The sequence below is a fragment of the Arvicola amphibius genome, chromosome 14 (genome assembly GCF_903992535.2).
Source record: "Arvicola amphibius chromosome 14, mArvAmp1.2, whole genome shotgun sequence".
In the NCBI taxonomy this organism is placed as follows: Eukaryota; Metazoa; Chordata; class Mammalia; order Rodentia; family Cricetidae; genus Arvicola; species Arvicola amphibius.
This window is the reverse complement of record NC_052060.1, coordinates 8,033,538-8,056,376: the sequence shown is the minus strand read 5'-3', so window position 1 is coordinate 8,056,376 and position 22,839 is coordinate 8,033,538. Positions and strand designations below refer to the sequence as shown.

Genomic DNA, 22,839 nt, shown 5'->3' with positions numbered 1-22,839 from the left:
TTTCTAGATATATAGAGATATATTTCAGTTAGATAGGCATACTTCCTATCTTCCAAAGACTACAGAATATTGCATTTTAAATGTCTTAATAACTTAGGACTTTTCATGACAATGAGACATGTCTGCTCCTGGCAGCCCCAATCTACTTCAAGAGGAAGATGGGCATCGAAGAGGCTCCTTATTGAGTTTGATAGCCATTTGGGCAAGAAACTGCTCTTGCCTGGACTGTTGCAGAAACTGGACACAAAGAACCCACAGAGAGAGGACTGCTGAACTTGCCTAAATGTGAGATGATTCTTTGGGGTTCCTGACTCATGAAAGAGTCTGTGAGACATTCTACAGGACACAACAGATACTGACTGAACTGCCTTCGAAATTTCCTGCTTCATGGAAATATCTGCTGGATACTTATGGGCCTGTAGGCCGAAGATGGATGCCCCAACAGTACAAAAGAACTTTGGGTGACTGTCCAGGTAGCAAGATGTCTCTGTGATTTCTAGAGTTTGGAAGTTGATTATTTCTTGTTTACTTAGGTAGTATTATATCTTTCTGGAGTCTTTGATGGAGTTGAAGAGTGGATAGATAGTTATAGTTTTCCATTGTTATGATAAAAGATAAAATAGATATAAATATTGTAACTGTAATTCTTGCTTTATAACTTTTTTATATGTAGTTATATATATATATATATATATATATATGTGTAGTTTTACTATGTTAAAGTGAAAGCCTTTCTTTTTTGTTTAAACAGAAAAAGGGGAAATGATGTAGGTGTGTCTTCTATCTATCTGATGATTTCATTGGATAATTAATAAAGAAACTGCCTGGCCCATCTGATAGACCGGCCCTTAGGTGGGTGGAGTAGACAGAACAGGAAGAAGGAAGTGAGGTAGATGGCTCAGTCAGATGTCACGCCTCTCCTGAGTTAGACAGACTGCCATGCCTCTGCTCAGGGAGAGAGTTGGGATGAAGCCAGCCGCCAGGTCAGACGTGCTGGATCTTTCCCGGTAAGATACCATTTGTGGTATTACACAGATTATTAGATATGGGTTAGTCAAGATGTGAGAAAGAGGCTGAAATTAATGGGCCAGACAGTATTTAAAAGAATACAATTTGTGTGTTGTTATTTCGGGGCATAAGCTAGCAGGTGGCCGGGAGCCGGGCAGGATGAAAAGCAGGCCTGCCCGCAGCCCCTCACTACAGTATATACTTTTAATCAGAGTTCAAAACATGATATGGTTTCTTCATTGCCAGATCCCTGTGTCCAGGTATCAAATGCTTGAAAAGGGAATAATTCCTATCACTATCACCTTTAGCGATCTCCTGGGGAAAATATTCTGCCTGTTCTCATAACCTTAAGTTCTGCTGGTCTAGACATTTTGCTTCCAGAGTGATGGAAGGTGTGGGGGCAGTGTTCCTGACTGGAGTGTCAACAAACATTTCATTAAACTGGAAGCTCAGACTTCTCACAGGTCACTTTGTGTTTCTGATGTCCTTAAGCCACAGGCCAAGAAGTAATAACGGATTCGGAGGGGTGATTGATTGAAAAGAAAACCAAGAAAAAAATTGATTTGCAGCTCCACAATGGAGTTAAGAAAGATTAGGGCTGTTGGGTTACTCATGGTGCCACATTGTCCAAGGATTAAAAACAATGAGAGATTGCAACAGCCTACTCCACACAGTTGTCAAAAGGTACAGACATTCCAGGAATGAAGATACATATCACAACTCCAGGAAAAAAGCCACATGGTCTTACAACTGAAGGAGAGCAAAGACCAACAACCCAAATATTTGAGTTGAATTAAATAAGCTTTATTTTCTGCCATAAGAGGTTTTCTCACTAATCCCAGGTTTGAGAGAACAGCAAGGAACATAGGAGAACTGAAGTTTCTATAATACAAAAAGTGCAAAGCTAAGAGCTTTCCATGGGTCGGGGAGAGTTGTTCAAAAGGAATTTTAGTGATGTAGGAACTTGGCTGAATTTTCTCACCAGGAGCCAGTGACAAAAAGAAATACTGCTTCAGAGTATGCATGACTGGGTTGATGAAGAAAGCACAGATTACCTGTCAGCTTACTTAGTGATGTTCAACTGTCCAAAGAGTCATGTTTGGGCAAACACCATGACTGCTGTAGGACCTAGACATAGCCCTCAGCAGCAGTCAGGCCAGGGATATCACGATGGATCCTGGTGGCAGCATAGGCCTCAAAATAGCATGACCCCTGTATATAGACTTATGTCTGAGTCTTCCATTCAATCATGCCCATACCATGCACTTTTATTTTACTTTTTTTTTTTTTTTTTTTTTTTTTTTTTTTTTTTTTTTTTTTTTTTTTTGGTTTTTCGAGACAGGGTTTCTCTGTGGCTTTGGAGCCTGTCCTGGAACTAGCTCTTTTATTATAGCTTTGAAGTGTTGGAGGAGGTTGCTTCCCTGTTCCTGCTCCTATGAAGTTTGCTGCCTTAGGCCTGTTCCAGCCCAGGTCACTGGCTCAGTCCTGCTCCTGTGGAGTTTGTTGCCTCAGGCCTCCTTTTGCTTTTTCAGGTTTTATGTGGATATAGTTGACCATGGAGGCATCCCAATCTGTAGTTTATTTAAACAGAAAATGGGAAAATTGTGGAAAGTCCTTCTGTATATGTGTTACTTTCATTGGTTAATGAATAAAGAACCTGCTTTGAGCCTATAGCAGGGCAGAACAGAGCAAGATGGGGAAAACTACAGTGAATGCTGGGAGGAAGGAGGAAGAGTCAGGGAAAAGCTATGTAACCCCACCAAAGGCAGACACTGGTGGAATATTGCCAGTAAGCCACAGTCATGTGGTGATATACAGATTAATAGAAATGGGTTAAATTAAGATGTAAGAGCTAACCAATAAGAACATAGAGCTAACAGGACAAGCAGTGATTTAAGTAATACAGTTTCTGTGCGGTTATTTTTGGGCTGAGAAGGCAGGAACAAACTAGGGTCCTCCTAATACAATCATGTCTGTTTCTACAGGGCTATTTTTTACTCTTTTGGGTGTTGCACTAGTTGCTCCCATGAGCATGATCAGGGAAGCAATGTTGTCCTTACTTTGACAAGGGCCTCAGTGTTCACAACAAGAAGGAGATTCAGGCAGGACCCTGTAAAAGTAGCTTTATTTCTTTCTGTCTTTCATTACACAAGGGCTCACACTCCGGGGTATATCTCCATCCACTTTCTTTGGTGATCTTGACCTTCCCTATCACATAGTCCTCCTTACACACTCCTCCAGATCCCCTTAATTGTGTTCTATGAGAAAATCCTAAATAGTTCTCAATTCCATTATGCTGACTGCCAAGATTCAGCCTGTCAATACCTCATAATTTTCATCCTCACTGGTAAGTTCTGTCCTCTTTAACTTTGAACTTCTATGCTTACTCTGCTGTGCCTTAAAAGTAAGAGAGTTTTTTTCCTGTTTTCCAAAGGATGCACAATATATTCAACAGTTACTGAAGTTACAGGTTTGAGATAATTCCCCTTCAAAAGTGATCTACAAAGTACTCCTCTTATCTATCATCTTTCACCAGTTCCTCATGTCTGGAGGGACTCACTAAGCCTATAGGACAGGAAAACAGTTTCAGTGATTAAATCAACTCAGTACTTCTCAACCTATTTTTTCCTGAAAATCTGACTCCAAAGCTGTTCTTCCATCAAGACAGGATAAATCAATCAATTGGTTTTGATCCCGTAATTTGTGGTTCCTCAAGTGGAACCTTTTGCCACTGGCTCACTAGTAAGCATCAGGGACTCTTTTCTATGTGGGTTTAGTTCCAGGGTTGCAGGTACCACTCACCTCAGTTTTGTCATTTGGTATGAAGGTAGGCCATTGCTACATGATCCCTTATTTGTAAGAAAAGTGCTCTAGCTCGTGGTCTTGAGCTCCCATGGGAATGCTCCTGCAGCATGGGAGCAATCTCTCACGGAGTAACTGAGACATCCCTGGGGCTGAAGTTCAGGCTCTTTTCATACAGTCTCTCATTCCAGGAATGGAACAGGTAGAGCTTTTATTTCAGATATGTGGTTCTCTGGGACCTGTTACAGACAAAAGGATTCAGGTACCTAGCAGGAAGAGGCACTGTTCTCAAGTAGCAGTGGTATCCACACACCAAAGAAAGCCACTGGTTATTACGGAAAAACAGAACTGACAGGAAACACGTAGAAAGACTTGCAAAGAAACATGAACACTAAGGCAAAAGACAGAGAGAGAGGGGAGAGAGAGAGAGAGAGAGAGAGAGAGAGAGAGAGAGAGAGAGAGAGAGAAGATAGTGCTTGAACATGGATTTAAGTCAATTTGGTGGGTTGTGCCTTTGTTTTAGTTGAAACATATATTGCTGTTTTTTTTTTTTATACACATTCTGGGTTTTACACTTCGAATGGTACTTCCTTCCTGGATACAGTTGTGCTTAGGTATGGGGCCCTGCTAATGTCTATCCCTTGTTACAACAGACAGGTTATGTGTGCACCATGAGCTTATAGTGCCCCCTCATAGGGCAGAAGAGGCTGTTGAATCCCCCGGATAACTGAATAACCAGATAACTGAATGACTGGAGTTACCAATGTTGTCAGCTTCCCTGTGAATGCAGCCAGTTGGATGCCTGTCATCTGGAAAGTTATCCAGCACCTTTTACTGTTGGACCACTTCTCCATCCCATCACAGTTACTTTGTTAAGATGACAGAACAACTCTGAAAGACTAGTTTGTTCCCTAAGTTTTGGCAAACTGAAATATTTTAACAGGAATTCAAGAGACAATCATGATTTGTTTTATGAGTTTCTCTTCATTTCTTTTATTTATTTCTTTTTTATGGATGTCACTATGGATGTCTGGCTTTGCTAGAACTTTTTCTATGGACCACATTACCCTCAGACATATAGAGTTAAGTCAGTCTCTGCCTTTAGACAACTCTCATCCTAATCACAAACTACCAGCTTATGTCTGGCTCATCCTTGCAGTATAGACAGATTTATAGATTTGTTGAGTTTGCAATGCATGGACTGCTACTTCTGACATTCAACTGGATTGCTTATACTTGAGTGCTGTGATATTAGAGAAGAAGACATTGGGCAGTCCTCTTCTAGCATGTGTGTTTGTTTTCCTACATTTTGTCTTTAATGACTGGAGATTATTTATTCCCTGATTATTCATGGTTGTAGTGAATCTCCTTAGGTTGGAGTCTAGTTCAGTTGTGGACAGATAGGAAAAGTGTGTCTTGGTGCTACTACCCATAATTCATAATATTGTGCGTTAAGAATTTGCTGGAATTGTTAGTTTCTTTAACCAATGAGTTTATTTCCTCTATAGTATCTTCGCTGTCTAAGATTCTTTCTTCTATCTCTTGCATTCTGTTGGTTATGCTTGTCTCTGTAGTTCCTGATCAATTACCCAGATTTTCCATATCCAGCCTTCCCTCAGTTTGTGTTTTCTTCATTACCTCCATTTCATTTTTCAAGTCTTGAACTGTTTCCATTACCTGTTTGATTGCTTTATCATGGTTTTCTTGGATATCTTTGAGAGATTTATTCGTTTCTTCTATCTTTTTGTTTGTCTTCTCCACTTCTTTACAGCAGTTTTTCACATCCTGTTTAAGGTCCTCTATCATTTTCATAATACTACGTTTAAAGTCAATTTCTTCTACTTCTTCCGGAATAGGGTGTTCAAGTCTTCTTGTTGCATGATCCCTGGAATCTGGTGTTATCATGTTGCTTTTCAGGTTGTTGGAGGAATTCTTGCATTGAAGCCTGCCCATCTCTTCCTTCAAATACAGCTATGAGAGTCTTGGTGTCTTGGTCCAATCTATACTGTGACTGACTCTGGGTGGATCTCCTCAGTGCAGGAGCAGGAACTGTTCCTGGGCCAAGGACCTTACAGCCAATAGGGCAGGCTGGGGGGAGCAGGGATGTGTGGAACAAGGAAGCCCCTGCAATAGGAGTTTCAGGGGCCCAGTACTCCTTTCCCAGACATTCTGCCCCACCCCGGGATGGCACCCACTCACCGGTCTGAAAGGTTGTCCTCAGCACAAGGACAGGACTCTTGGAGGTCGAAGGACCCCCAGACAAAAGGGTGAACTTGGGGTTAGAGGAGGGTTATGTGTGGCAGTTTCTCAGGAACTGGAGTCAGCCTACCTCAGGATCCAGCAATTCCACTCTTGGGAATATACCCAAGAGATGCCCAATCATACTACAAAAGCATTTGTTCAACTATGTTCATAGCAGCACTATTTGTAATAGTCAGAACATGGATACAACCTAGATGCCCCTCAACAGAAGAATGGATAAAGAAGGTGTGGCACATATATACTTTAGAGTTCTATTCAGTGGTAAAAAACAATAACATCTTGAACTCTGCATGCAAATGGAAGAAAATAGAAAACACTTTACTGAGTGAGATAACCCAGATCCAAAAAGAGGAATATGGTATGTATTCACTCATAAGCAGATTCTAGCCATAAACAAAGGACATTAAGCCTATAGTTCATGATCCTAGAGGAGCTAAATAAGAAGGCGAACTCATAGAAAAACATATAGTTATCCTCCTGGATACTGGAAGTTGAAAAGTTCGTCAGGCAAAAGTTGGGAGCAGGGGGATGAGGGTGGATTGGGGAGAAGGGGAGATGGGGAGAGAGAAGGGAGAAGAGGAGGATTGGGGAGAGCTTGGGGCAATGGGATAATTGAGATGGAGGAAGGATGGATATGGGATCAGGGAAGAAGTTATCCTAACGAAGGGAGCCATTTTAGGGTTGCCTAGAGTCTTGACGCTAGAGGGCTTCCCAGGTGTCCAAGGGGATTTCCCCAACTAGTTCCATGGGCAGCAGAGGAGAGGCTGCCTGACTCAGTGTTAGTCACAGAACCTCACAGCTCTTTTAAGAGCCTCTTCCACCAAACATTGAAATGGTGTTTATGAGCAGTCAGCATCAGGTTTCTTGCTGGTAGCATGAACCTGAAACTTCACAGAGTTGTGGCAATAAATCTGGTTCCTGCCAGTACCTCTACCATGAAGCTAGACTCTCAAATAGCTAAGAAATGGGGTGGAGCCAACTTCCAAAGTTGCAGCTCTAATGGTAGGCATATCACTTAGCAGATTAAAGACGCATGCACTCAGAAAAGAATCAAGATATAAGTAAAGACAGACTTAGACCAAAAACTCTCAAAGTGGCTTACAGTGTGTTTAAAAATATATGTAGACTTGGGAGAGAAAAAAAGGATGGAGAATACCATTCAAAAAATAGAGTAGTCCAGTGTGGTGGCACACACCTTTAATCTCAGCACTTGGGAAGTAGAGGGAGGTGGTCTGTGAGTTCAAGGCCAGTCAGGTCTACAACAGAGTGAGATGTAGGACAGCCAATGATACCCAGAGAAACCCTGTCTCAAAAAAGCAAAAATTAAAAATAAAATTAAAAGAAGTAGAATTTTTAAAAAGCCACGTAAATATGTAAAATATACAGAGAATTGGGTCACTTTATGTTATTGTCTTGTCTTTGAATTGTTTGATTGCTGAGGAAGGAGCAACAGCTGCTAAAAGGCATTTGAGTATAAGTGCTAATGGATTAATCCAACCTATATATTTCAAAACTATCTCAACTTCAAAATTGAAGTCAAAATATATGTTCCTTTGGAAAGAGGTTCTGCTCTTTATTTCCACAGCAAAAGAGAAGCTATGGATTTATTCTGGGTTAAGAAAAGCCATGTTTGATCAAGCAAGACCCCTCTTAAAAATCTTGGATAAGAGTGGAGGGCCCAGATGATCCAACATTTTAGGGCAACTACCTTGCAGTTTCCTCTGAGTCCCACATCCAGAACAGCTTCAAGACTGCTGGCTGAATACAGCTTCACAGAATACTCCAGTCAGGATTTGATCATTACCCTCAATTTTTGCTTTGGGTCCCCATAAGATTACCCACACCCCTAAACAGCAGGAAGTAGCCTAGAAAACTAGCCCACATGCCCAAAATATGAATTATGAATATTTGTCTTTGTTTAGCATGTTGGTTACAAGTTGTTATGGATAATAGTCAGGAAAAAAACTAAACAAAGGAAATTAGATTCAGGGTTCTTGCTTTGAAACGAAAAAAGGGAGAAATGATGTGGAATAATGATCTTGTCTACTTTAAAGATTTGCCTCACTTATTGGTTTAATAAAAAACTGAGTGTCCAGTAGACAGGCAGGAAGTGTAGTTGGCACTATTGGATTAGGAGAATTCTGGGAAGAGAAAAGTCAGAAACACAGTTGTAATCTGGCTCAGAGGAAGGAAGATGAAAATGCCTTACATGGAAAAGGTACCAAGTCACATGGCTGAACATAGATACGATTTATGCATTAATTTTAGTCGTAAGAGATAGTTAGCAACAAGCCTAAAAATAGACTTATCATTAATATAAGTCTTTGTATGCTTCTTTGGGCCTGAAAGAATGTGGGCTAGGTGGGACAAAACCTTCTGTCTACAATGTCTCAATGGCTACCTGTGAAGTGGAAGTGTAAGAATTCAGTACATACCCAGTCCAGCAGGTTAGACCTGCAGGTTATTCTTTAGTCTATGTTGGAATTATGAATAATTCTCTAATGCCAGGGAAGGAATAGACTTTCTGCAAGATGAGGGCAAGCAGACAAAGAGCAACAGCTTCTATCTTCCATGTACTTTCATAGGCTTTCGGAAGACAAAAGGTGTGCCCCAAGATATGAATTAAAGGTGTGTATTTTACATTCTTGAAGTCCAGGTTAAATGTTTGGGTATTTCTACCTCCAAAGTCTGTATTTGAAGTGACCTACTTACTTCAACTTAAGCATAACATTATTCATAGTTGTGCCCTCCACTGTAGGATTTTAGTTAATTCCAGGTCGAATCAAGTAGGAAACCATGACTATCCATCACAGGTGCATTTTGCTTACTGGGGTAAATCTTCCCTAAATAAAGGAATGATGCCCATTCCTACACAACTGTTATTACTCTTCTTATATTGTTGTAGGAATTCTTCCCATAAGTCATGCAGGGGTAGCACATGCCTTTAATTCCAGCACCTGGGAGGCAGAGGATGGTGGATCTCTGTGAGTCTGAGGTCAGCCTGGTTTAAAGAGTGAGTTCTAAAACTGGCTACAAAGCTACTTAAAAACTCTGTCCTTCCGCCTAAACACACACACAAAAGAATTCCTTCCAAAACAAGAAACATGATTAAGGAAGAAGTGCTTTTTTTTTGCTTTGTCAGGGGCATCAATGTTCACAACATGAAGGTTCAGGTGGAAGAATTTATATATGGTGGCAGGAAGCAGGGATAGGCAGGACTCTGAATGTGGCTCTCTTCTTTCTTTCCTTTTATTCCATCCAGACTCAGAGTTCCCAGGATGGCTCTGCAAAATCTCATTGGTGGTTTTCCTCTCCTCCTCAGTTAATCCTCCCTATGCAGTCTTCCTGATCCACTTAGGGGTGTGCTGTGAGAAAATGCTAAATATTTCTCCTTCCATCATGTAGAACGCCAAGACTCAGCTTCTCAATACCTCCTAATTTTTACCTTCATTGGTGTGTGCTGTTGTCTTTAAACTTTGAACTTCCATGCTTACTATGCTGGGCCTTAGACATGAAAGAGTATTCTGGTTTCCAAAGGATGCAGAATATATTCAACTGTTACTGAAGAACCTGTAATTAGTGATCCTAGAGAAGCTAAATAAGAAGGTGAACCCAAAGAAAAACATATAGTTATCCTCCTGGATATTGGAAATAGACAAGATGGCCAGGCAAAAATTGGGAGCTTGGATGTGGATGTGGAGTGGGGGTAAGGGGAGATGGGGAGAGAGAAGGGAGAAGGGGAGGATGGGGAGAGCTTGGAGGAATGGGATGGCTGGGATGGAGGAAGGGTAGATATGGAAGCAGGGAACTATATATCTTAATTAAGGGAGCCATTTTAGGGTTAGCAAGAGACTTGACTCTAGAGGAGTTCCCAGGTGTCCAAGGAGATATTCCCAGCTTATTTCTTGGGCAGCTGAGGAAAGGGCCTATCCTATAGCCACACTGATGAATATCTTGCATATCACCATAGAACCTGGCAATGGATGGAGATAGAGACAGAGACTTACATTGGAGCACTGAACTGAGCTCCCAAGGTCCAAATGAGGAGCAGAAGGAGGGAGAACATGAGCAAGGAAGTCAGACAGCAGGGCTGATCTAAGGCCAGCTGGACTGGGACTGATGGAGCATGTGATCAAACGGGACTCTCTGAAGGTGGCTGACAATGAGGGCTGACTGAGAAGCCAAGGACAATGGCACTGGGTTTTGATTCCACTACATGTACTGGCTTTGTGGGAACCTAATCTGTTTGGATGCTCACCTTCCTAGACCTGGATAGAGGGGAGGACCTTGGACTTCCCACAGAGAAGGGAACACCGACTGCTCTTTGGACTGGGAAGGGAAGGGTAAGGGAAGGGGGAAGGCTGAGGGAAATAGGAGGAGGGGAAGAGGTGGAAATTTTTGATTAAAAAAAGATTAAGGCTTCATATAAGATTATTAAACAACCTTTAATAACTGTGCAGTAAAGGAAGACAATGACCTCAAAATGTAAACAATGTATAAATATCTTGATCAGAGGGAGAAATATATAATTCAATATGATATATCCTAAAATTTTATCAATATATAAAGGTCTTAAACAGAGGTAGAAACATACATGCGTATAATCTGACAAAATAACTTTGCATTGATGTACAAATATTGTAAACAGAAATAGAAGCATATTCAATATAACAAATATAATTTGAACTTGTATCAATATACAAAAGTCTATACAAATGTAAATTGTCCAAAATATAACTCACAAGTATTCATTCTATTACTCACTATTATTATTATTAGTGTAAGTTTACACTAATCTACCTATTATCCCTTTCAATTTTCCCTTTTTTTGAAATCTCTGGGCCTACATAATTTCCACTCAACTTCCAACCCTGTACAAGTAATGATCAATCCCTAAATAGTGTCCATAACCATGAAGACAAACTTCCTTGGGAGAGGGGACATCTTCTTCTAAAATTGCTTCCAACTGTCATGGGGGCAATGTTCTTTCTATGAGATCCTGTATAAGTAAAATGATGGTTAAGTCTCAAGATTGCTGTTTCATATAATTACAAATGGTCCCTCTGTAGTCAATAGAATTTTTCTGAAGTTCTTATTTGGAGATCTGGCCAGAACATTGTAAGAAGATACATCATTTCCGCAGCTGGTACCCAAAACCTTGTCTCATAGTAGTGCTATCAGCATCACGATGTCACATCAATCAGTTGGAGTCATTGTTGTGGGACCGCTTCTTCTTCCTGGACACTTTAAAGATTACTGCAGGAAAATCTACTGTTCATTATTGAAAACTTAAACATTATTCCTGTAGACATATATTCAATGAAAGATATGATAAAGACAAAATGGGCATGGAGAAAACTAAAATATTTCCTTAAAACCTATCTTTTTTCTGTCCCATACCAGATAGTGCCTGACAAGAGACAGAAATTCTGAATTTTTTTAACAACATGATTGGATTTAGAAAACCATAGCCAAGGTCCAAATTTAAAGCCATCTCTGACTTTTGTGTGTGTGGATGGAATAGGAGAAAGAAAAAAGAAAAAAAGAAAAAAAGAAAATTCAAGGTTAATAAAGAATTATTCAATTTATTTTTGGGGTAGTTTCCATCACTTTCTATTTGTTTAGCATATCCTTTATAGTTCAATTTGATCCTTCTATAAATGCCTGATCTATAGGAATGTTTGTTATATATGTAATATGCTCTGTATTATAATAAGCAAAAAACTCTTTTATTTTCTTAGATATATATGCTGAACCATTGTCTGTCATTATTTGTGCTGGTATACCCATGATGGCCATAACTTCTAATAAATACATTATTACTGAATCAGCCTTTTTTTGAGCTCAAGGCAGTTGCCTATTGATAACCTGAATAAGTGTCAGTGGTGTGGTTACATATTTTAATTTTCCATATTCTGTAAAGTGGAACACACCCATCTGCCAGATTACATTCTTTTGAGTAACCTTTGGGTTACTCCTTTCAGATAATGGTATTTGGTTATAAAAAAAGAGCACATAGGATATTGCGTTGTTGCTATGTAATAGAAAACTCTTTGTTTTGGGGGGGTTTTTCGAGACAGAGTTTCTCTGTGGCTTTTGGAACCTGTCCTGGAACTAGCTCTTGTAGACCAGGCTGGCCTCGAACTCACAGAGATCTGTCTGCCTCTGCCTCCCGAGTGCTGGGATTAAAGGTGTGCACCACCACCGCCTGGCGAAAACTCTTTCTTTAAACCTTTGCTATTGACATGATGTTTCTTAATAAATTCTGGGGCTTTCAGCACACTTCTGATCAATTTCTGTATTACATTGTGCTACAGGACCTGGTAGACACACATGGGATCAGAAATGTGTTAAATATATAGAAAAAAGCCTATGCTTGATTATACCTTGAACCTATATAAATAACAAAGTCAATTCTGAACATCTGGTATAAATTCAGCATTTTTTTATTTTTTTATTTTTTTTTATTTAAAAAATTTCCATCTCCTCCCCTCTTCCTCCCCCTTCCCTCCCCTCACCTCCCCCCATACCCTCCCTCCCTCCCTTTTCAGGCCAAGGAGCCATCGGGGTTCCCTACTCTATGTTAAGACCAAGGTCCTCCCAACTCCCCCCAGGTCCAGGAAGGTGATCAACCAAGCTGAGAAGGCTCCCACAGAGCCTGTCCATGCAGGAGAGTCAAAGATCAGCGCCTTTGTCCTTGGCTTCTCTGTCAGCCTCCACCATAGGTCACATTCAGAGAGTCTGGTTTGGTCTCATGTTCCATCAGTCCCAATCCAACTGGAGTTGGTGATCTCCTGTTAGTTCTGTCCCAATGTCTCCATGGGTGAACGCACCCCTCACGGTCCTGACTTTCTTTCTCATGTTCTCTCTCCTTCTGCTCCTCATCAGGACCTTGGGAGCTCAGTCCGGTGCTTCAATGTGGGGCTCAGTCATTTTCTTCATCTATCGCTAGGTGGAGGTTCTATGGTGATATGCAAGAAATTGAGGGTGGGGCGAGACGCGGCCAAGGGAAGATGGGGAGAGAAAAGCGTGAAGGGGAGAATGGGGGGAGCTCGGAGGAATGGGATGGTTGGGAAACAGGAAGGGTGGATATGGGAGCAGGGAAGCATATATCTTAATTTAGGGAGCCATCTGAGGGTTGTCAAGAGACTTGACCATAGAGGGGTTCCCAGGTTTCCAGGGAGACACCCCCAGTTAGTTCCTTGGGCAGCTGAGGAGAGGGAGCCTGAAAAGGCCAGTTCCTATAGCCATAATAAATTCTGCATTTTAAGTATGCAAGACAACTCTTTTTTGCATAGTGGGAATCATGGCCAGGTGGTGGTGGCTTGAATCAGTAACTACATTGAAAGGTTCTTTAAAATCCCTTAGTACCACGAGAATAGCACATAATTTTGCCTTTTGAACAGAATTATCAGGGCTTTGTTTCACCTTACTTAAATCTTTGGATTTGTAACCTGCCTTTCCTGATTAATTTGCATCAGTATAAAATGTACAGTCTTCAGATTTTGGTGTGTCACATACAATTCAGGGAAGAATCCAAGTTGTTCTCTTTATAAGGTGAATTCTATCACTTTTGGGATAATCTCTCTGAATGTCTCAAAAAAAAATCACGAGCTCGTTGTCATGGTTCATTGTCTTCCCATATGTTTTAAATTTCATCAGTAATAAAAGGCACTATAATCTCTGCTGGGTCTATATCTGTGAGTTGAAGAAGTATCAATTTTCCTTTCATAATTAATTTAGAGACATTTTATGTAAGTTCTTATTTGTTACTTGATATATGTGGTAAAAAGATGCATCCTAAGATAATATCTTCTCTCTGCATTAAAATTCCTATAGGGTAAATTCTGGAAGGCAATATGACTAGAATACAACTAAGATTTGGATTCACCCTATCCACATGTTCCTCCTGTAATTTTTCTTCAATGACTATTAATTGTAATTTTCAAATTACTGATTCACAATTACACAGAAACAGATACATAATACACAAACAGACAGACGTAAAAGTGAGCTCATTCATATCTCCAACTGGGTCTGGAGTGGGTCTGGGAGAGACTCGATTCCTGGTCAGGGAACCAAATGTTGCAACCTAAAGTCCAACTACCAGGAGAATTCTCACCAAGAGACTGTCTCTCACACCACAGTTGATGTAAAAGCATGGGGATTTTATTAATTCTGTCCTGACAGGGTCTTTCAGCATTCGACAAGCCAGAAAGACCCCAAATAGCTGATACAGGCTACTTTTAAAGCAAAAAGCCACAAAAGGTAAAGGGTATCTGGGGTTGTTTTTAACTATTATGATTGGCTTTTAACTATTATGATTGGCTTACTCAAAGGGCTATTACTGATAATTGCCTGCAGAGTGGTTGCCAGATCAGGTGAAGTAACAGGGAACATCTGAGGGTCACTTTGCCCCTTTCCCAGGGACCGAGTCAAAACACCAGGAACTGAGTCAACACCCCAGGGTTATCTTGCCCCTAGTCAATAACTGAGGTCTATTTTCAGAATATTTACAAGGACTCAGGGAGATGATGGAAAGTTCCCAACATTTTAGTATGTGCATGTGTAGTTGAAAGGTCCTTGGTTCCTGGAGGGGGGAGGATTGCTGCTGAGAGGCCTCAAAATTGGCCACAGAGTTGTCAGAAATGGCTTTAGAGTTATTTTAGAGTTCTACAAAAGCAATTCCTTTTGACAAAAAGGGTGTGATTTGACACTAGCATGGCTACCAACATACACATGAGCATGTTATCTTCAATCTTTGAGTTTGGCTGGGATTAAATGGTAAATCTACTACTCCACACTAATCTGGAAAGAGTTGTGGAAGAAAACCAAGGAGATTCAGACAAAGGAGTTGGAGAGAGGGATACCCAGGCATTGACCCTGTTTCTAAAAGAGTATGAATTTCTGACAATTGCACAGAAGTAAGATTTAGCACAATTAAGGAAAACTCAGACATAGATATTATGGTTCAACCTGAATAACAGAAAAGAAAAGCAGTCAGCCACTGTACCTTACCTCTACCTCTGAATGAAAATGGGTGAGATCCTCTCTCCATGAATGCTGAAGTCTGCACAGTGCACAGTCAACTGAGTTCCTCTTTCCCATTATATGCCTTTCTCCAGGCAGGATATACCTCCAGCCTCAACCTCCCTAGTGCTGGAATAAAAGGCGTGTGATCCCAGGCATTGGGAGCACCTTTTTTCTCCTTTAAGACAGATTCAATCTCAAGTAGACAGGATGACTTTGAACTCACAGAGATATATCTCTGGCTCTGTCTCCTGAGTCCTGGGATTAAAGGTGTGTGCCACAAGTCCCTGGCCTGTATAACTGAATAGAATGGCTTCTTTGCCCTCTGACCTTCAGGCACACTTTATTTATTAAAACACAAATAATATACCACTATAATAGTTGATAGAAATTAGAGGAGAACAAAGAATCATATTTCAAATATGTAAAGACAGAACCACAGTTCAGGAAGAGAAAGTTTGAATTGTTAATGAATCAATCCCCTTCTTCTTTTTCAAAACCAATAAATGTTATTTTTCAAAGCTGAGTCAATCAACACACTGCCAGGGGCAGTTGTCTTTTTCCCCTTAGGCCTCCATGTCTCATTTCTCACAAGAGCATGATGGGTTTTTATCCACTCTGCCACAGTCAGTGCTAAGAAAGGGAACTGAGGGTTTGTGGTCTTATGTGGCAGTGAACACTGGGCCCAAACCTCCACAGCTCAGCAGAGTTGGAGGTCTAAAAACGACTTCATACAGAAACACTACTAGAACCCACAAACTAATTTTAAATATTTTACATTTTATTTGGATAAGGTTTTGTCTACAAAGATAGCTGTGTCCATGGAGTAGGAAGTCAGATCCTCTGTAGCCCCAAATGGAGATGGTTGGCAAGCCCCCCATGTGTCCTGGGAAGTGATCAAGGGTCCCCTGCAGGAATAACTATTGCCATTGTCCACTGAGTTATCATCTCTCCAGTTCGCACATGCTGAGTTTGGAGGAAAAATGTTTTCTTTCTCTTGCCCTTCTCTTGTAAATAAACATGTTTATTCTTTCCTTTGTTTTGAGCCCTTGATCATATGGTCTGTTCATCCAATGCAAACAGTTTTCTGCAAAGAAACCTTACTGGGATGAGCTTGGGATCAGCAGAACCCTGAATCCCAGTTTCCATCTGATGGGACAAAAATCAAAGCAGTCTAATGACAGGGTAGAAGTTGGATAGAGTATACCAGAGTCCAGTGCAGCTCTTCCCCTTACCTGCCCTTCAACTCATTTACACATATGTTAAAGTCAGCCTGGCAGCTGTGTTGGTGCCCACCGGCAAAACAGGTGACATTAGTAATAATACTGACTGCTTTTTCTGTAGGCCACAGCCCACAGGGTCCTAAGATCGCTTCAGGCGTTTGAGGGGGGGCTCCAGGAAAAGACAATGTGCAGAACCCAGGGAGACACATACTTCAGCCACCAAGTGGGGATAGGAGTCGACCACTGTCTTCCAGCTCGAGGTCTTAAAAACCTCAGAAGCATGAGCTGTAATGAAATCCATTGCCCGAGTTTTCAACTGCACTGCGCTGTGGAGGTCAGCCAGGAAGAGAGTGTGGGCAGCATTCTCCACAGAGAGGTCCCTGAAGAGGGCCCTCTCACACATGACCTTCAAACGATCCAGGCCATACTTGTCAGCAGCTGCCAGCACTGCATCTGCCATGTTGTGGAAATCTGGTTCTTTCCCGGTGTAAATGAAGTCCATCATTGCCTTGAAGACTTCAGGTTCCAGGTCACGAATCTCAACACAGTTGGTTCTTCTCTCCTCCATGTCATGTTCAAACATGGCTCTGAAAACTAGAGAGCGAGCAGCTAAGATGGCCTTGTGAGCCCGGAATTCCTGGCCAGCCACCACCAGGCAGCAGTCTGTGAAGCGGGAATTCTCCCACAGCTCTCCTAGGTCATTGACCAGTTTGCACCCTGGAATGTCAATCCCTGTCTGCGTGTTCTGGTCAGAGATGCTGATGTAGTCCTGAACCACGCTCACCTCACAGCAGAGTGTGAGTGTGTCATCTGGGAGAAGCAAACATGGAGTGGAGAAAAAGACGTCTCGAGGGAAAAACTTTTTGAAGCCCCAGTCTCGGTTTAGGTCAAACCTGATGACTCTTCCACTGTTGATGATTTGGGAATTTTCTCCTTTGGCAGTTATGATCCAAAGCTCGAACTTTGCCCACACGGGGCTCTTTGGTGAGCTGAGCAACCCTAGGAAAACTGACAGGTAACCTCTGCTTTCCTCATCGAGCCCATTCGGGTATATATTCATAAACCATTTCTGTTTATCATTGGCTCCTGGTGAGAAAGTGGGACTTTTAATACATTTCCCCAAGTTTCCCTCCAAGCAAAAAGAGAAGTTGCTGATGGTCCATCTGTAGGAGAATTTCTTGACTCTGATCTGTGTGTAGCCACTGCTCTCCGCTGCCAGGTCCCCTGACATATCTGCTGCTGGGAGTGTGAAGGTTTACCTGGAGCCAAAGAAGAAAAGGATAGTTTTCTTCTTCAACCTGGGTGTCACAATTACAATTTTTTTTGATTTTTTAGTTTCTGTTTTCTCCTCTGTTCTTTGTTCTATGAGGCAAGAAACTTGATTCTTTCTGAAATTCTATCCAGATTGCACTATGAGATTCAAAGAAGACAGTCTAGAGTACTAGGCCCTCTTTCTTACATCACTCCATTTTTTTCTAGATTGAATAGTAAGTAAGAAGGTGATTAGTTTTGACAATTATATACAACTTTCGATAATTTGGAACTTTATATATACTCTTATAACAAAAAGTATTATACTAGGGTTCTCTAAAGGAACAGAACACATAGAATGGATCTCTCTGTATGAAGGAGAGTGATTCATTAGATTCATTTAGGGATGCCATCTTGCTAATCCCACAAAGGCTAACTGTGAAGGGAAAGTGCTAGAACCCAGTACTTACTCAGTCCCAGAGGCCTGATGTCTTGGCTATTCCTCAGTCTATGCTGGAATTCTCTACTGCCAGCGAAGGAAAGGACTTGCTGCAAGGCAAGGGCAGGCAGCAAAGGGCAGCCCCTTCCTTCTTCACTCTACTTTTATGCTTAGAGGAGAGGGTGTGGCGTAGTGTAGGGTGTGTCTTCAAGCCTTGAGATCTGGATTAAAGGTGTGTGTTTTCTGGTATCAATTCCACAATAAAAGTTTCTATATTTCAACCTTCAAATTCATATTGGAAGGGGATCTACCTACTCAACTTAAGGAAAAAATTTCTCACAAGTGTGCTGTCCATTTTAGATTTTTGTTAATTCCAAGTTTAGCTAAGTTGGGAACCAAGAATAACCACCACAATTGTAATTTGCTATGAAAAGATCATAAATGTTTTTCAGTTCATTCACGTTGTCGGATTAGATTGTTTTTCAATACCTTATGACAGGAAAACTTCATTGTGGACCTCTGTCCTCTTCAAAGTTTAAACTTCCATGCATACTCTGCAAGGTCTTAAAATGAGAGAGTATTCTGGTTTCGAGAAGAATACATTCAAGAGTTACTGATAACCTCATCCTCCCAGGTGAGAATATTACACATGAGCACCAACAAACCTGACTCTGTGCCCTTTAAAAATATTCTAATGAATGAATAAATCCAAATATCACTGGGCCTTTGATATCCTCTGCTTGATCTCCAAACAGCATTCTTCTCCCTGTGGTGTCACCCATATGCATGCAGTAATCTATGGGCACCTGCATCTGTGTGTCCTGCAGGACATAGAATCAGGGACTTCCAACATGTTAGGCAAGTTCCCTACTACTAAACTACATTTTCACAGTCTTACCCTTCTTCGGTCTTCCCTCATGTCTTCCTTTCTTAAGGCTCCTCAGGCTGTCCCACAGAGAACTGGGTCCAGCAAGGACACAGAGCACTTGTCACTGTGATTCTGAGGTGGATGTTACTCATGCAAAACAACCTAGTGAGATGATGTCACAAATTGTTAAAGATGATGATCAAGATGTTGATATAATTATAGTATTACTATCAATAACAATAAAATCTCACTCTTATTTAAATTAATTAATTTAATGACAACCTTTCAAAATGACTTGTAAGACTGTGCGTGGTTAAGGTATATGAAGAGAAATACATGAACCAGGCATCGTATGGTAGCCTATGGCTTTGATCAGAGTAGTCTGAAGGCAGATGATGAGTCAACTCTGGAGTCTAAAGCTAAGGTGGTCCATACAGCATCTTCTAACACAGCCAAATATGCAGAGTGACAAGTTGTCAAAAAGAAAAAAAAAATGCATGAAAGCAAATGATTACCTCCTAAATTCCTGCTAAAATATTTCAGGCTGTCAAAGATTTATAGAACAAAATTGTCTTTCAGAGCCATGTGATCATCTGTAAGAAAGTACCTTGATGTGGGAGAGTCTTCTGTTTGAGTTGATTTCATTGGCTAATAAAGAAACTGCCTGGCCCATTTGATAGACCGCCCCTTAGGTGGGTGGAGTAGACAGAACAGGAAGAGGAAGTGAGGTAGAAGGATCAGTAAGATGCCACACCTCTCCTAAGTTAGGCAGACCGCCCTGCCTCTCCTCAGAGAGAGATGCCAGATGCGATGAAGCTCCAGCCCAAGATGGACACACGCTAGAATCTACCTGGTAAGACATCATTCATGGTGTTACACAAATTATTTGATATGGGTTAGTCAAGATGTGAGTAAGAGCCTGAAAATAATGGGCCAGGCAGTGTTTAAAAGAATACAATTTGTGTGTTGATATTTCGGAGTATAAGCTAGCTGGTGGCCGGGAACAGGGTGGCAGGAACGCAGCCTGTCTGCTCCTCACTACAGTACCTGTGATGGGCTGGAGAAATGGTTCAGCAGTAAAAAGTGCTGGATGCAGTTCCAGAAGATTGGCATCCAATTCACTTCATTCACAGGACAGCTGAGAACACTGGTAACTCCAGTTATCAAGGTATCCAGCCTTCCTGGCCTCTGAGGGCACCATAGGCTCATGGTGCACAGGCCAACCTGTGTAACAGGACCCAGACATTAGTGGGGCCACTGGACATAAGCACAACTGTATCTCTGATGCAATTACCATGCAAGGGGTAAAACCCAGCACTGTGTAAAAATTTGCAACACCTGACTCACTAAAACAAAGACTTAATCCAGCAAAGTCTATGGTTCAGAGAATATATCTAAATGTTCAGACCTTGCTCAAAATATTCTAGCATTTTGGCTTCTGTACTGCTTCGTCTGGCTAATTCTTTTTAACTGAAGTGTGTCAACCAGAATATGGTTTTTGTGCTTAAAACACACCCAGAGAAAGGCTGGTTGCCGGCTTAAATTCATGTTCAAGCAGTATTGCTCGCTCTCTCTCTCTCTCTCTCTCTCTCTCTCTCTCTCTCTCTCTCTCTCTCTCTCTCACTCTGTCTCTCTGTCTCTCTCTCTTGCGCGTGCACATGTGCCCCACTCTGCATGTGTTTTTGCATTTGTGTGCGTGTGTGTGTTTATATATCGTCCTATATGTTTCAGCCACTTTGTTTTCCTGTAATTATAAATGGCTTTCTGTGATACGAGGACACTCCTGCCGATTAAGATTTGTGCCTCCTTTAGGGGACATGAATTCTTTTGAGTATGCCAGTACTCCAGAGAACCACCTCTCTTAAATTAAAGCTGCACCTGCCACATTCCTAGATAATTCTTTTTTTAAAAAAATTAATGTGTTTATTGCAAAATTTGCAGATAGTAATGATTTCCAAAATTTTTTATTGATATTTATTGAGCTATACATTTTTCTCTGCTCCTCTGTCTGATGTGGGGTTAGTGAAGATCTTTTCAAATTCTGTAGGCTGTTATTTTGTCTTGTTGACCATGTTCTTTGCTTTACAGAAGCTTTTCAGTTTCTCTTGGTGTTGCAGTAGGTGACAGCCTGGGTTACGGGCAGCGTGTCGTAGAGGTCACACAGAGTGTCAAATTTCCACTCCTCTCTTTCCACCGCCACGAAGAACTGCTTGATGCCTTCCAGAGTCAATTCATCACGCATCACCAAGATGCGGACGGGGTCGGTCATAAACTTGTTGGTCATCTCCAGGATCTCATGAGGCAATGTGGCACTGATAAGAACCACCTGTGTGGCCGGCGGCAGGACCCTGTACACATCGTAGATCTGCTCCTTGAAACCTCTGTTCAACATTTCATCAGCCTCATCCAAAACCAACATCCTGATAGCCCGTGTCCTTAAACTTCTATGGCGAATCATATCAAAGACGCGTCCCGGGGTGCCTGCCACAACATGTTGCCCATAGTCCAGCTTGAGGATGTTCTCCCCAACATTGGTGCCCCCAACGCAGGCGTGGCACTGTACATTCATGTAGTCCCCGAGAGCCAGCAAACCCTTCTGAATCTGTACAGCTAACTCTCTTGTTGGAGCCAAGTTCAAAGCCTGGGTTTCTCGAACCTGGATATCCAAGCACTCACTGGAGGACTGAAATGCTGAAGGTGGCCGTCTTGCCAGTGTCAGACTGGGCTATGACATCTCTCCCCTTAATTATCTGCTTGTGAGCACGCTGCTGGATTGCTGAAGGCTTCTCAAAACCGTAGGCGTAGATGCCACGCAGTAGGTCCTCCCGCAGGCCCACGGTGTCGAACGTGGGGGTCACGTCCACCTCCTCGCTGGTCTCGAACTCCACTTTGGCCATGTCCTCCTCTTTGAGCAGCTGCTTCCGCGCGGAGCCGGACATCTCCATCCTGGCCGTGGCCGCCCTGATTCTGAGTCCACCAAGAGGTGAGGAGCATGACTGGCAGCAGCGGCCTGACCTACAATTTTTTTTTTTTTTTGCCTGTCACAATAAAGTTTATTATGAAAACAGGCTGTTGTGGGGACAGAGGAAAAGACAGATACATCTGGGTTAGGTGGCTCAGGAGAAGTAGTGCGGCTTCTTCACATTGATGCCATATTCACTGAGGGCAGGGGTCAAGTCCTCCATGGTTAGGGTGTAAATGCGGTCCTTGCTCTTGCTCCGGGAGCTGCCAGAGGCTGTGCCCTTCATTTTGCAGTGCTGTAGGACATCATTAGCAATATCTGAGATGAATTTCTGGGCAGCTAGTGAGATGAGCCGGACTATGCGTGGGTCTGAAGCTTCAAAGCCAGCACGGTTCAGGTAAAAACCAGTCACTGCATCTTGGATCGTAGGGGTGTAATCCTCCAGCTGCATCAAGAAGTCCACCAGTGGCGTGCTGGATACTACGGGCTTCACTTCTACATTGGCCGCTCTAGGCAGGGCGTAAACCCCGTTAGACATTGCCCCTTCAGGGGGAGCTGAGCCGCCTGCTGCCACTGATGCCCGCCCACGCCTCTCAGCCAGCTCCCTGGCTCGCGCAGCTACGGGGCCAGTGCCAGTAGTGGTGGCTCCAGCCCCGGGTCCCCCTGCCGTCCCCGCGGGGCTGGCCTTGCTCTCCCAGGTTGGGCTGGTGGGCAGCATGGCCGGCTTCGCCTCGGGGTCCGCGCTGGAGCAGCTGCAGCTCATGGGGCTGGTGGGAGAGGCCGTGAACCTGACCTCTTTGTCAGTCAGAGAATGCTGATCCTTCCTCCAGGAATGCTCAGAATGAGACTGGCTGAGAGCTGTCTCCTCCTGTTTTATATACCTCTCTAGGGCTGAGATTAAAGGCGTGGCCCACTACCACCTGGTTTCTATGGCAAACCAGTCTGGCTACTTGGATTAATGGAGTGTGATACCACTGCCTGGTATGTGAGGCTG

At 42.3% G+C, this 22,839-nt stretch overlaps 2 protein-coding genes and 1 pseudogene across 2 annotated transcripts; all 3 read right to left on the bottom strand.

The window, feature by feature from the left end:
- Window positions 1–16,464: 16,464 nt before the first annotated feature.
- LOC119801145 (speckle-type POZ protein-like) lies at window positions 16,465–17,556 on the bottom strand. Its single transcript, XM_038311624.1, has one exon. It carries the CDS (start codon window positions 17,554–17,556, stop codon window positions 16,465–16,467), a length of 1,092 nt encoding a protein of 363 aa, XP_038167552.1.
- A 3,422-nt stretch (window positions 17,557–20,978) lies between these two features.
- LOC119801219 lies at window positions 20,979–21,837 on the bottom strand (annotated as a pseudogene).
- A 162-nt stretch (window positions 21,838–21,999) lies between these two features.
- Window positions 22,000–22,608, bottom strand: LOC119801217 (transcription initiation factor TFIID subunit 10-like). Its single transcript, XM_038311705.1, has one exon. It carries the CDS (start codon window positions 22,606–22,608, stop codon window positions 22,000–22,002), a length of 609 nt encoding a protein of 202 aa, XP_038167633.1.
- Window positions 22,609–22,839: the final 231 nt, after the last annotated feature.

What these genes read in the sequence shown, in the direction of transcription:
- LOC119801145 (XM_038311624.1), bottom strand. Translation starts at nt 17,556, where the DNA reads ATGTCAGGGGACCTGGCAGCGGAGAGCAGTGGCTACACACAGATCAGA.
- LOC119801217 (XM_038311705.1), bottom strand. Translation starts at nt 22,608, where the DNA reads ATGAGCTGCAGCTGCTCCAGCGCGGACCCCGAGGCGAAGCCGGCCATG.